The sequence below is a fragment of the Pelobates fuscus genome, chromosome 3 (genome assembly GCF_036172605.1).
Source record: "Pelobates fuscus isolate aPelFus1 chromosome 3, aPelFus1.pri, whole genome shotgun sequence".
NCBI classification, from domain to species: Eukaryota; Metazoa; Chordata; class Amphibia; order Anura; family Pelobatidae; genus Pelobates; species Pelobates fuscus.
Genome location: NC_086319.1, coordinates 373,678,194 through 373,693,293, shown reverse-complemented (window position 1 = coordinate 373,693,293; position 15,100 = coordinate 373,678,194). Strand labels below are relative to the sequence as shown.

Below are 15,100 nucleotides of genomic sequence, written 5' to 3'. Positions count from 1 at the left end.
GCACTTCCGGTCGGCAATCTCTGTTGCTCGCTAGACCCTGCCTGACGCACCGGAAGCGGAAGTGAGAGCTCCCATGTTGACATGATAGGAGGCATGATAGCGGTGACTGCACGGAGAGCTGTGCCCTGGGGGCTGGGGGCAGGCTGGACACCCGGGCTGGTGCTGCGCCAGGTCAGAGAGAGGCCAAGGTCTATTTATAACCAGGCATAGGAAACCTTCGGCACTCCAGGTGTTTTGGACTACACCTCCCATGATGCTTTGCCAGCATTATGGTTGCAAGAGCATCATGGGAAATGTAGTCCAACACATCTGGAGTGCCGAAGGTTGCCTATCCCTGTAAAAGCTGTTTATGTATTATCTATGCCTGTAAACGAAAAGGGCACAATTTTATGCTCAATCAGCAAATGAGACTTAACGTTATTATTATTTTTATTATCGCCATTTATATAGCGCCAACAGATTCCGTAGCGCTTTACAATGTTATGAGAGTGGGGATTTAACTATAAATGGGACAATTACAAGAAAACTTACAGGAACGATAGGTTGAAGAGTACAGCGATACGGAATTTGCTGGCGCTATATAAATAATAAAATAATAATAGTAAGAGGACCCTGCTCAAACTAGCTTACAGTCTATAGGAGGTGGGGGTATAAAACACAAAAGGACAGGATATTGTACATTTTGTTGCACAACTGCTACTTCCTATTTTGGATATAACCAAAATCAACTGAATGCTGAGCAGTTCTGGGCTCCACCGTGATTTTGTTGAGAGGGGCAGGTTACACTTGATTTACACCTTCATTTTATGAATGAGTGCATAAATATATTTATGGGTTACAACAGGTTCTGCATGGAACTAAGTTCTTAACCAAAATAAGAACATACATGTGTTTTAACTAAAATTAAATTAGTGTAGATTAGCAACATTTGATTAAAATGACGAAATGTTACCCACATTTCCAATTCTCTTTGGCTAAAGGCATAATTTAATAAGCACATCTCATTACTTTTCAACTAGTGTCTGCTTAACCCCTTAAGGACACATGACATGTGTGACATGTCATGATTCCCTTTTATTCCAGAAGTTTGGTCCTTAAGGGGTTAAAATGCATAATTGTCACATGCAAATCTATGTAAATGATCACATACATTTTTAAGCACCAAATTCAAAGAAAACAAATCCAGTAGTAGGCAAATTCACAAATAAAAGCACCTGGTTTCAGGTAAGCTTACGGAAATCTGAAATACCGTATATACTTGAGTATAAGTCGACCCGAATATAAGTCGAGACCCCTAATTTTACCCCAAAAAACTGGGAAAACTTATTGACTCGAGTATAAGACTAGGGTGGGAAATGCAGCAGCTACTGGTAAATTTCTAAATAAAATTATATTCCCCCAAAATTATATTAATTGAATATTTATTTACAGTGTGTGTATATAATTAATGCAGTGTGTTTGTATGAATGCGGTGTGTGTGTGTATGAATGCAGTGTGTATGAATGCAGTGTGTGTGTGTATGAATGCAGTGTGTATGAATGCAGTGTGTGTGTGTATGAATGCAGTGTGTGTGTATATGAATGCAGTGTGTTTGTGTGTCTGATGCAGAGCCTTGGTGGGGGGTGGGCATTTTTATTATTTTTTTTAAATTATTATTTTAATATTAAATTATTTTTTTTAAATTATTATTTTAATATTAAATTATTTTTTATATATATTTTATTTTATTTTTATTTAATAAATTTTTAAATTTATTTATATTTTATTCGTCGTGCCCCCTCCCTGCTTGTTAGCTGGAGGGGGGCTCTCATTCCCTGGTGGTCCAGTGGATGGGCTGTAGGGGGGGGGCTTGCAGAGAGCTGTAACTTACCTTCACAGCAGCTCCTGTCAGCTCCCTTCTCTCTCCTCCGGTCGGCTCCCTCTGCAAGTCTCGCGGCCGCGCAGAGCGTGGCAATGCTCTGACCCCGCGGCTCTCGCGAGACTTGCAGAGGGAGCCGACTGGAGGAGAGAAAAGGGAGCTGACAGGAGCTGCTGTGAAGGTAAGTTACAGCTCGCTGCCAGCCCCCAACAGGACCGCCGGACTTATAATGAGCCCGGCGGTCCTAGTCTGTATTATGGCAATTTAAGTTGCCATAATACAGACCTTGACTCGAGTATAAGACTAGGGTGGGAAATGCAGCAGCTACTGGTAAATTTCTAAATACAATTATATCCCCCCAAAATTATATTAATTGAATATTTATTTACAGTGTGTGTATATAATTAATGCAGTGTGTTTGTATGAATGTGGTGTGTGTGTGTGTATATGAATGCAGTGTGTTTGTGTGTCTGATGCAGAGTGTGTTTGTGTGTCTGATGCAGAGCCTTGGTGGGGGGTGGGCATTTTTATTATTTTTTTAAAATTATTATTTTAATATTAAATTATTTTTTATATATATTATATTTTATTTTTAAATTATTATTTTTTATATTATTATATTTTATTTTTATCTAATACATTTTTAAATTTATTTATATTTTATTCGTCGTCCCCCCTCCCTGCTTGTTAGCTGGAGGGGGGCTCTCATTCCCTGGTGGTCCAGTGGATGGGCTGTAGGAGGGGGGCTTGCAGAGAGCTGTAACTTACCTTCACAGCAGCTCCCTTCTCTCTCCTCCGGTCGGCTCCCTCTGCAAGTCTCGCGGCCGCGCGGAGCGTGGCAACGCTCTGACCCCGCGGCTCTCGTGAGACTTGCAGAGGGAGCCGACCGGAGGAGAGAGAAGGGAGCTGACAGGAGCTGCTGTGAAGGTAAGTTACAGCTCGCTGCCAGCCCCCAACAGGACCGCCGGGCTTGTAATGAGCCCGGCGGTCCTAGTCTGTATTATGGCAATTTAAGTTGCCATAATACAGACCTTGACTCGAGTATAAGACGAGTGGGGGTTTTTCAGCACAAACAAATGTGCTGAAAAACTCGTCTTATACTCGAGTATATACAGTATTTGCCCACTGACCACAGAAGCAGCTGAAATATAAAAAAATATAAAATATTAATTTAATGCATTTATAAATAAGCATAACATATGCATTTTATAAAATACATTCTTATGTTTTAATTATTGGAATATAATGTACCCCGCTATGGAGTTATCCTTTCTCCATAGGAATAAGTTATCTAAATTGTGCTAATGACATTTTATATTTTATTAGAAAAATTGGCCACTATCTGCCTGTATATTCAGTAAAACTAAATTGAATCAAATTTCCTGGGAGATAGTGACCAGCTACTATAGATTATGAAAAATCAGTTGCAAGCTGAAATCCGGTCTATAGTCAATCTAGTTTGAAGGCTGTGTTGCAAAATCCAGACACTGATCAATCTTCAGAACAGTGTCCAGTTTTTGCGTTCCGACTGCCAAAGATTAGTTTTGAAAATTTAGTAAGCAACTAAAACAGTTGACAAGGCAAACACAAAGCAAAGATTGGTTTAAAGGAACACATATCTGTATTCTTCACTCTATAGTGTTAAAAACACTATTTTGCCCCCCTAAATATAGTAAAATATTACTTTCATTCCAGCCTGCTGCTTCTGGCTCGGTCCCTGAACTGCCTGCATGTCTGACATCAGACACAAGTGGTTAACTCAACCAATTCCAATGCTTGGCTGAGCTTGTCAAGCCAAACACAGCCCTGGCCAATCGGCATCTCTTCATAGAGATGCATTGAATCACTGTGCAGCACTGCCCCAGGAAGCCATCTGAGGAGTGGCCACTGGAGGTATCCCTAGGCTGTAATGTAAACACTGCATTTTCTTTGAAAATACAGTGTTTACTGCAAAAAGCCTGAAGGGAATGATTATACTCACTAGAACAAATACAATAAGCTGTAGTTGTTCTGGTGGCTATAGTGTCCCTTTAACCCCTTAAGGACCAAACTTCTGGAATAAAAGGGAATCATGACATGTCACACATGTCATGTGTCCTTAAGGGGTTAATATATAAACCCACAGATGTCTAATTTTTTTAAGGTTCACATTGCGTTTACAAAAGGAATCTCTGCAGTTTACCAGGGGTGTTGCTTGGTTACAGGAAAACCTGAGGCTGGAGCCCAAAATAAATCACCATGTTCCCTACACCATCATATAAGTTGGGTTATGTCATTACATACCACTGCCTCTCTCTGTTATGTCCCCTTCTCTCTACCCATGAACAGCAATGAGAGCCTAGTTGGGAACCGCAGTCTCGTGACATGGTAGTGGAGTTGGCAGGGGCTCCCAAGTAAGAAGTTAAACCATTCAAAAATGCATTTCTAGCACCATAACCTCGACAGTGACCTGTATTGGCTATTGTTTCCTTCATATAATTATGTTAATGTAGACTATTTACACATAAAATATTGAGCGTGGACATATACCTACTTACAGGCTTTTATCTACATTGAATATTTAATGTTTAACCTTATGGATGTACTGCTATCTTGGATTTTAAAAAATCATGTTGCTTTCTAAATGGTTCTATGTAACAGGCGTACAGCATTTTGTTAGCAGCCACATTAGCACATAGTCGTATTGTTTGTTTTATTGGATGCTTGTCTCTTGTTACTATAAATATGTACTTTGGTAAATTGGCTGATTGCGCTATGTGTATTACAGATTAGCTCCTTACCCAGTTACACATTCCCTAAAGAAGTAAAAATTGTTGAAGTTGGACCAAGGGATGGACTACAAAATGAAAAGGTACAAATACTAAATGTGTGCTGATGCTTGTATGTAGGATAAGCCTTAAAGTAAATCTGTCTTGTTTTTCTTCTTTAATTAAAACGAAGCGTCTCCACACATTATTATGTATAACTAAAAAAAAAACTAAGATGTGTTTGGGAAAAAAAAATCTAATAAAACAAGGAGAAATAGAGGGCTAAAATTAACAGAGCTACTTTAAGTCTATATTTCAATTGATTTTGAATATTATCTATGAGAACCTTTTAAAGAGCTTTACTTTACACCAGCCTCAGGTGAAAACTTCACTTTGTGTCCATAGCGTTACTCCCACAAAGTACAGCAATTCTGATTAGCCTTTAAGATTAAACTTTTAATTCTTTTACATTCTCTGTTTTACTATCCTGAATTGCACATAACATTCCTTATGCTATAAGCAATGGTATCTAATAAAACAACCGATATTGTTACGTATTGTTTTTTTAAGATTAAATATATTTTTGCTTTAGTATGCCAAGTTCATAGGTGTGTTTCTGAGTCTATAATACATAGTAAAGACAATACAATTAGTTGCCATGTTTGGTATTCATCGCCCCTATATTGTTTAAAACACTATTGTAGATGTATTGCAGAACTGTTTTCTTCTATTTAGATAATAAAATGGATTGTGAATACCAAACAGTATAAAACTCCCTACAGGTTAATGCATATTAATAACTTGCTGTTGTGCATCATTTGCATATCTCAAGTAGAATCTTGGAAAAATCCACCAGTAATTCCAAGAAATTATGTTTTAACAGTTATATCACCAGCATAGACAGGCATTATGTTTGAGATCTCAAGCTTTATTCCTGCAGACACCATTGGCATAGGAGCACTGTTTTATACACAGCTTTTTGAACTAAAGCATGGGTCCAGTTCCAGTAACCAGAAACCAGCCATGGGGCTCTGCAAGCGGTGTAGAAGTCGAAATCCTCTCGCGTATAGCTACATACTAAATAAGTTGTGGTGAGACCTACCAAGACAGAACTACCCACATGTTTATGCTATTTTGAAAATTCCTGTTGGGCATCTTCAGTATATCTCTAAAAGCTGGGGAAAAGTAATTTTGAGAAACCATGTTTACACAAGTCTCAAAGAATGCCCAGCTCTGTTTAACCCCTTAAGGACACATGACATGTGTGACATGTCATGATTCCCTTTTATTCCAGACGTTTGGTCCTTAAGGGGTTAAAAGGCTGTGTTTAAAACATTACTCCATTGCAAAGGGTGCTTCAGTATGAAGTCTGAAACACTATGCCTCTCTGTCCTCAATTGCATGTCGTGCTGGAATAATTTTGGATTACTGCGCCCAAGGTGGTCCTACCTACGATATGCAGATGACACTCAACACTCATTTTTGGAATTTCTATTCTCTTAAAAAGGATGCCAATAATTGGTTTATATATCTAAACCTGGTTTCTGCACATATTACAGATACTTCAAGTTTGCTGGGGATAGTTCAAAGGAGAGACATTCAGTAAGATGTTTTTTTAATTTTCTAATAAGGGGAGAATTATTTTATTCTGTAGATTATTAGATGATGTATTTGCAATGGATGGAATAAACCAGGAATGTTCTTTCAATACGTTGATTCTTTGTAAAGTGCCACAATGTATGATATGATTATGATTGTCTTAATTTAGCATCTACTATCACGTGTATTAATGACATCTCAATATTCTTTTGCATATTTAATAGGCAATTGTACCTACTGAAGTAAAAATTAATCTAATCAACATGTTATCAGAAGCAGGACTGCAATCCATAGAGGCCACTAGCTTTGTGTCTCCCAAGTGGGTACCTCAGGTGCGTACACTATGTTTTTGCCTAAAGTTTTCTAGCTTGGCTATCAGTTCACTACAGTTCAGTGTTTTGTGAATAAACGAGAATAAAACAATAATTGTGGAGAATTTTCACAGGGAAAGACAACTTGGGTTCACTCCGCTTTGGTCATGGCTCAAGTCGGGACCAGGCTGCAAGGGGACTCTTGTTTAGTGTTATACCATTAAAATGAGATGCAGTGGTTATGGTGTTTAGAGTGTCCTTTTAAGTGTTGCCATTCAAATTTTGACATTATGTAAAATTAACAGAATTGCAAAAATCTATCCCATCTGTGTTGGAGAGTGTTTTTCCTTACTTTATACGGTGGCCTAAGTTCCTCGTGCTGAATGCACAACAGGTCAGTGTTTAGTAAATTAACCACTAAATTAATCACATTTGTTGTATGATTCAATGTGAAAGTGTGTCAATCTTTAACAAATAAAAGTGGTAGGTGTACTGAACTGCTGCAATTATTAGACAAAGAAAGTGGTTTGTACAAAGATGGGGCACACAACGGTTCTTATGGACAGGAGGCCCAGAACAGTAGTATTGTATAGATTGACCAATTACCTAAAACACAAACAAGTAATTCTGTTTTCATTGCTCAGTGATCAGGCAATATTATAGAATGGATGGCCATTCACAATCATAATGGCATGTACAGTGATGAAATACAGACGATAAATGTTGTGCTTAACATGTATAGCAAAGACGAGACAAGAGGGATATGATAGAAGCATTTAAATGTATAAAGGGAATCAACATAGTAAAGGAGGAGGATATATTTAAAAGAAGGAAAAAACTACCACAGCAAGAGAACATAGTCTTAAATTAGAGGGGCAAAGGTTTAAAAATATCAGGAAGTATTACTTTACTGATAGAGTAGTGGATGCATGGAATAGCTTTCAAGCTGAAGTGGTAGAGGTTAACACAGTGAGGGAGTTTAAGCATGAGTGGGATAGGCATAAGGCTATCCTAGATGTAAGAGACTAATGCAACTATTTAGAAAATTGGGCAGTCTAGATGGGCCGAATGGCTCTTATCTGCCGTCACATTCTATGTTTTAAGGGTGATGTACAGAATTGTTATGGCATGTATATGGCTTAGCCGCATAGCTCTGACATGTACAAGGACTTATATACCAGAGCATTGATGTATGGAGGTTCAGATGCATATAAGTAATAGTGCATTCAGAGTGTGACAAATCATAAATATGAGTACTGTTAAAATAAAAAGAAACATTTTAAAAAATTTGTTGTTTACAAACATTTTTCTCCCTCCTAATTAGATGTCAGACCATGCAAACGTGATGCATGGCATTAAGAGGTTTCCAAATGTTAGCTACCCGGTCCTGACTCCAAATCTCACAGGATTTCAATCTGCGGTAAGAAACATTAACTGTTTAATGATTTAACTAGGACTCTGTTTCCATTCCTGAAAGGTAAGAACCCACACCTTTCTTTATTAACACCATTTTGTTTTGATCTGATGAACTGCCATGCCTTCCAAACAAAATTATTCTAGAAAATAAGACGTTATAACAATTAATGATTTCACTAATAATCGCTTAAAAAATAATAAAACAAATTCTAGTGTTATGTTTTGTGATTAATGTGGAACATTTATTTATAGTTAGGGATGCACCGAAATTAAAAATCTGTGACGAAACCGAATATTCAGGATGCCCTTTGCCGAAAACCAAAACTTAAAATGGCCTTTTTCCCTAAATGATTTTGATGGGATAGGCCCATTTTTGGCCGAACATTTTGATGCATCCCTACATTACAGGCTATGTTGTACAATCACAGGCACACATTACAGCTATGCTGTATAATCACAGACAGACACACATTACAGGCTATGTTATACAATCACAGACACACATCACAGGCTGTGCTGTACAGTCACAGACAGACACACATTACAGGCCATGTTATACAATCACATACACACATTACAGGCCATGTTATACAATCACAGACACACATTACAGGCCATGTTATACAATCACAGACACACATTACAGGCCATGTTATACAATCACAGACACACATTTCAGGCCATGTTATACAATCACAGACTCAAATTATAGGCCATGTTATACAATCACATGCACACATTACAGCTATGCTGTATAATCACAGACAGACACACATTACAGGCTATGGTATACAATCACAGACAGACACATATTACAGGCCATGTTGTGCAGTCACAGACAACAAACAAGTAGCACAAAATAAGATGCTCAAAAAGTTTACTTCTTAGGATCTATTCACCAGTCGGACACTCGAGTTATGTCCAAAGAGTTTAACCCTATAGAGTTAAACATAAAGAATTTCACCTATTCCACCACTAGGTGGATAAGTAGAGTCTGGAATAGTGTAGTTAGTATCTTATAGTAAATGGAATGATAATCCACTCTAAATACACAGGATGATCACAGAACACATAAATCTAAAGTGCAAAAAATAAATAAGTACTAGCCTTATAAGGCTACCCCTTTACCAAGTTACAGCTGTAAATATCCGTAGAAAACCTCCAAAGTTGTGCTTAGAAACTCAAGTACGTGAGCTTCAGTAAAAAGGCTTGTTTTATTTGCACAGAAACTTGTATACAGACAATAGATCAATCTGGAAGGAAGACAAGGGGTAAAAACATAAAATACATTGGAGGTAAGACCAAAGTTACTAGTCTAGTGAAGTCACTAGAGGCTGTCAGATGGTCTCGGCCTCTTCTCCCATGTGCAGAGCCTATTGATCTGCCGCAACAAGCTGCAGAGCATCCCCCCCGGCTCTCAGCAAGCTGAAGGCCCTGCGGGTGTTGGATCTGTCCGGTAACGAGCTGGAGAAGCTGATGGCGAAGATCACTCAGCTGTCTGACCTCTGCACCCTGAATGTAAGCTGTAACCGGCTGCGGGGCATTGTGCCCTCTTATAGTGCTGGCTGCTAACCGGGCATTGTGCCCTCTCATAATGGGGGCGGGGGGGTGTAATTTTCAGCAACCGAAATTTCATCTCATCTCTGTCCTGTCATATCATGTATTTATTTAGATATTAAAAATACACCTTTGCCTACCCTGCCCCCATCCCTATCATTAGTACACGGAAAAGCCATACGTATAATTATCTTGTATTTTTAATTCGATTACAGGTGCAGTGTGGTGCTAAAGAAGTGGCCATTTTTGGAGCAGCTTCTGAGTTGTTCAGTAAGAAGAATATTAATTGTTCAATCGAGGAAAGTTTGCAGAGATTCGAAGCAGTCACAGCCGCAGCAAAAGAAGCAAACATCCCTGTACGAGGGTAGGAAAAAAAATGAGATTATTGTGTTTTTGGCAGGCAAGTCATTGTGTTGAAAACAAGCTTTAGTAGAATTTTAATGGTTTGCTATGTTTATAGAGAGTTTGCTTAAATACCAGTCAATTGATTAGCTCTTTTCTTTGAGCCATATTCAGTAAGCTACCCCCCTCGTCATGTTGTTTGCTGCATCCTTTGCACTCTTACACAGAGGTTTTCACTCAGCACGCCTGTGTAGAATGTATATGATGCATCTTTGATGGATGGACGTAAATTGGCAGCACCAAGCACTGCTGTGTTCTCACATTATATACATTAAAAAAACATTTTTTTTATTAAAGCATTGTGGAGAAATGAAGACTCTGAATTGATATATAAGCTTGTTTTAAAATGTGTATTATGTGGAATTACTGCAGCAGCACAGTCACAACCATTGACCATAATAAAACAATATAATCTGTAAAAATAAATATAATAAGTGGATAGCAGAGGCATCAAACAATGCAAAAACATACATATTATAATCTGCAAAGCTCTTAAATGTAGGGTAAGCCCAATATTACAGGTTGTGTGGGCTCCTGGTCATGGGTCTGCAAAACACTTTCATTGTGCGTGTTTTCTTGCTCTATCTCTTGAATAAATTAAGCTGCTTTATCTTGTAGTTTATCCTCCTCATTATATATTCTTAAATCCACTCTCTGCTTTTTGTTTATTGTTCTCTCAACTCGAACCAGTACATGTAACATTTACGTTTATGTGCTGTTATAGGTATGTTTCTTGTGTTCTTGGGTGTCCGTATGAAGGGAAAGTGCATCCCAGTAAAGTGGCTGAGGTTAGTATCCTAATATGTATGCAATTTTAAACATCACATCCCAACATAATTAAAAGTATTACCATTCTAATATTTAATCAATTTTTTATTTTCTACAAATGTGTTACAATGTGTCTACTGCAATCCATAATCCCAATAGTGGCAAAGCTTGCATTAGAGATGCATTACAGTTGGCACTGCATGTTTTGTGAACTTTAACTTAAGTTGTAGTGCCAGATGTTAGCAGTCACTTTCCTAATTTAATGGGATGAGAAAAAATTCTCAGTTTTTTTTCTTTTTGTAACCTGATACAGTTTTCTTTGTTGGACTCAATGCTTCTCTTTTTGAGGATCTTGCAACACTTACATACTTTCACGTGCATTATTCACTGACCTCCATTATGCATGAGTCACCACCAATAGCTTAAATGGAATACCATTCTTGCTTCATTGAGCACATGCTATTCGTTGAACTATTTATCATGATTATTAGAATTATTGGCATTTATTTAGCGCCAACTTATTACACACCGCTGTATAATATTATAAAGGGGGAAACTTAACAATGAATGAAAATGGTGCAAAATGTTACAGGAACAGTAGGTTGATGAGGGCCCTGTTCAAAAGAGCTTGGGGTTATAGATGATTCTTCCCTAATCAGTCAGCTGATACCAACTCATGCGTGTGTTTAGCTAATTGTATCCTACCACCAACACACACATTGTAAGTAGTCTGTGTTATGAGATATGCTCTTTGCACACAGGTGGCACACAAGATGTTTTCTATGGGCTGCTATGAGATCTCCCTGGGTGACACAATCGGAGTGGGGACTCCGGGCAGCATGCGGGACATGCTGTGTGCCGTACTTGATGTGATTCCAGCTCGTGCTGTTGCTGTTCACTGCCATGACACTTATGGTCAGGCGTTAGCAAACATCTTAGTGGCTCTGCAGGTAACCTTCCGTAATATTGCAAATATAATTTTATTTTACAGCAGGGAATAAATGGGCAAATCACAATCCACCTTTGATATCCGATCCACTGTGCAATCACAATCCGAATGATTGTTTTAGCTTCAATAATAACAGTGTTGATTGACACTAGGAACAGTGATTTTGCTCAATTACTCTTCGATGTTGTGGAACATTACAACAGTATTTTTGTTGAATTAGTAGTATTACCTGTAGTAAACTTTCATACTGTTCTTAGGATATTTTTCTGATATTGTGGTACAAGGAGATTTGTTTTTGCTCTCTTATAACCAACAATATTGACAGATGTTTGTTTTTTTGTTTATTACTCACTGGCTTTGGTACAATACACAAAGTGGCATACTACACTTATTTGCATAAAGAAAAGAAAAAGAATATAAGAGATGACTAATAAGTAAACTTGCTTTAAATCCTTATAGTGTGCGGAATCTTATCTATTATTTTTTTATTTAGCAAAAAATGGTTGTATTTTGCCCCATACTCTTTGGATTAGGAAGGATAATGTTTTCCAAAAGCAAACAGTAGGGTCACATCACCTCCTTTTGGTACTTACAAGCTGTATGTTTGGACAACCTTGCTGCATGTACTAGGGTGGTATCTCTAGATATTTCTTCATTATAGTATGCTGAGTTTTTATAAATCTATATACACACACACAAAAAGCTTGTCAAAATTCTGTTAGTCCAATAAAAAAGGTATTACAAGATGCAAATGTTATCTGTTATTTTACATCTGCATCACTGGACTAATAAAGCATTACAGAAAACATCTGAACAAAGAAAAAAACTTACTACATCTGGGTATCAACAAAATATGAGATAAAATAGAATCTTCCTTTTTCCTGTGAATTGATAACCATGTTAAGTTCTATTTATATTAATTCCTTTTGACAGACTGCTTAGACATCTTTTATATCTACATGTTTAGCTTGAGCTTGCCATGACTTTATTATTCTTTACGTTTGTGTGATGACGTGTTAACTTCTCTGCTCCAGATGGGTGTGCAAGTGGTGGATTCCTCTATAGCAGGTCTTGGAGGATGTCCGTATGCCCAAGGAGCTTCTGGGAACGTGGCCACAGAAGATGTTGTTTATATGCTTCATGGACTTGGTATTCACACAGTATGTCGCTTGCTACAATATTTTTTTTTTTTTTTGTCAATCTTTCTTTTATTGAGGCAGGAGTTAAATAGGGTACAGAATAAAGAGTAGGGGATATACAGTGTTTGTACAGGATGGGATCGCTCTAACACAATAGTACATCTCCTACGAATAACAGCCTCATTTTATGTTTTATGTTAAACAAGCTTTGCAGTAGATTAATAGCATGCATGAAGTAACAGTTATAAAGGTATTTTACACTAGGCAATGGAATCATCAGGAGTTAAATGAAGTAAACAAAAGTAAAACTAATGAAAAACCCATCTTCGCTAGTTGTTGCTAGACTGGTCATGAAAGGTAGATAAATCTAAACACGTAGGTACACTCCAGTTGGCTCGTTGCTGTGATCGCTTTAGTGGTTGAAATGTTAGTTAAGGCATCGATTTAAACTCGCTATGTTAGGATAGACAGATATCAGGTGATACATGGGTAAATAGCAAGCTAACAATGTAAGGGAACATATGAGTCAAAGAACGCGGAATGTGCTAGGCCAATGCATCAAGCTAAGTAAGATGAAATGGGAGCAGGTAGTCTAAACACACGCCTAATGAGTGTAGGCATAAATTACAGTATACTAGATTCACCGCTAGATAGATTACAGGCTTTTCTACTTTGAGTTATACGTATGGTTGTAGTTAGTGCTAGTGGTTAGTGCTAAGCTTGACTGTGAAACAAATTAGCTTATATTAATTATGCGATAAATGATAAGTAAGAGTCCCAACATGTAAATTTGTGAAACTTATGTGCTAGTCCTCCGACCTGCCTGTGCCTCATGGTTGAGGGCCAGTGCATCGCTGGTGGGTCGGTTTCAGCCAATTCCCTGCTTGCAAGGGAGTGTAATGGCCGGAGAAAGCGCCTGACTGGGATCCGCTTTGGGCATCGTTTTGTGTGGCGGTTCGGTCTCTTGGGCATGAGCTCTCAGGGGCGCAGTGGGCGGTCGGTGGGGTTCCGCTTTGAGTCTCTTGTGTGTTTTCCCCGCCCGGGGAGCGTTGACCTTCTTGAGGGATGCAGGGCTGCGAAGGGGTATGCTCTGCACGGGGGCAGGACGACTCACCGCTGGTCTAGGTCTGTGGTTGTCATGTTTGCGTCGGGTCGACCGCTTCCTCTTTCCCTCCCTCTTAGCTTCACCAGAGCCCCGGTCGGGAGCCGCAGGTCTCAGCACGTCCTCTCTTTGGGTCACTGCTGGTGCGTTCTCCTCGTTAGTGCTTCCCTGGCGATATATTTTTGCCCAAAAGGCGGCAAATAGGCGATCCAGCCTTTCCTCAAGGGGCGGCAGCGGGTTACACGTGGTGACTTCCATGGCGTCAGGCACTGTTGTCGCTGTGCTCTTTGTTGCAGGCTTCGGTTACCGGGATATCCCTCACCGGCAGGGGTGGGGGGAGAGAGTGAACCGGGGAGACCTCCCGATTAGTGGGCTGCAGACAGCGTAGGGATCGGCCGCCTCCCCCGCTGTAGCTGAGTAGGCCTCAGGTAGGCCTCAGTTCAGCTACAATATTTTTGTATTAAAGTCTTTACTATATAATTCAGTGTTTTGTTATGTCTCATACATTTGTTTAATCATGTTTATTTAGGGTGTTGACCTGAAGAAATTGACAGAAGCAGGAGCTTATATCTGCAGAGCTTTGGAAAGGAAGAGCAACTCCAAAGTATCCCAGGCAATGTGCAGACTTTGAAGAACGAGACATTTGAAGCTCTTTGTTAGAAACTAATTTTATTCTCAGGGGAATAGAATAAAAACTACAAACAAGAAGCACTATGTAAATTTACAAAAACTTAACTTCTCTGATCTACTTAATTTCATTTTCACATTTTATAGAGCAACTGATTAGGAGCTACCTTCTGAAATAACAAAGCCATGGAGTGTAGCTGCAGAAGAACAATAATTAACAATATGGGGTTGACTCCAAGCACGGGTTTCTATTGATCATTGTTCTTGGGAGTTTGTATGTGCGTTTTAGTTTGACCATGTCAATAAAGGTTACTCTAGCCACAAAAGAGAGTTTTTACTGAAGTGAGCACTGTCCAGAATTCAAGGTGAATTTCATAGTCAAGACCTAAATAGCTATACTTCCACTTAGTAAATATCCCTGAGTATTTTACTAAAATACTGTAAATTGGTTGGAGTAACAGATTAAGAATTCTTCTGTGTGAAGATACAGGGTTCTATGTGGACACAAATATGTTTTCGGTGTATGTATTCTTTAGTGTTGTCAAGACCTATACGCAATATAACTGTAATGCTTATTAAATAAACTATTTTAAACAAAGGTTTAATTGTAAACTGATCTTTTCAT

At 38.6% G+C, this 15,100-nt stretch overlaps 1 protein-coding gene across 2 annotated transcripts; it reads left to right on the top strand.

Annotated features, from left to right (window-relative positions):
• Positions 1 to 59: 59 nt before the first annotated feature.
• LOC134603461 (hydroxymethylglutaryl-CoA lyase, mitochondrial-like) lies at positions 60 to 15,073 on the top strand. Of its 2 annotated transcripts, none has more exons than XM_063449451.1 (9): positions 60 to 171; positions 4,626 to 4,709; positions 6,429 to 6,536; positions 7,840 to 7,935; positions 9,704 to 9,852; positions 10,615 to 10,678; positions 11,420 to 11,608; positions 12,642 to 12,767; positions 14,378 to 15,073. In XM_063449451.1, the coding sequence occupies exons 1-9, from the start codon at positions 82 to 84 to the stop codon at positions 14,477 to 14,479; spliced, it is 1,008 nt and encodes a 335-aa protein (XP_063305521.1). In that variant the 5' UTR covers positions 60 to 81; the 3' UTR covers positions 14,480 to 15,073. The 2 variants fall into 2 exon arrangements, with proteins under 2 accessions (XP_063305521.1, XP_063305522.1); XM_063449452.1 differs by lacking the exon at positions 60 to 171 and adding an exon at positions 6,165 to 6,207 and having other exon boundaries at positions 4,628 to 4,709.
• Positions 15,074 to 15,100: the final 27 nt, after the last annotated feature.

Bases quoted from the DNA above. Each gene is read 5' to 3' on its own strand.
- LOC134603461 (XM_063449451.1), top strand. From the start codon at position 82: ATGATAGGAGGCATGATAGCGGTGACTGCACGGAGAGCTGTGCCCTGG. The intron at 6,537-7,839 runs GTGCGTACACTA...CCTCCTAATTAG, and splicing joins CTCCCAAGTGGGTACCTCAG to ATGTCAGACCATGCAAACGT. The intron at 9,853-10,614 runs GTAGGAAAAAAA...GTGCTGTTATAG, and splicing joins GCAAACATCCCTGTACGAGG to GTATGTTTCTTGTGTTCTTG.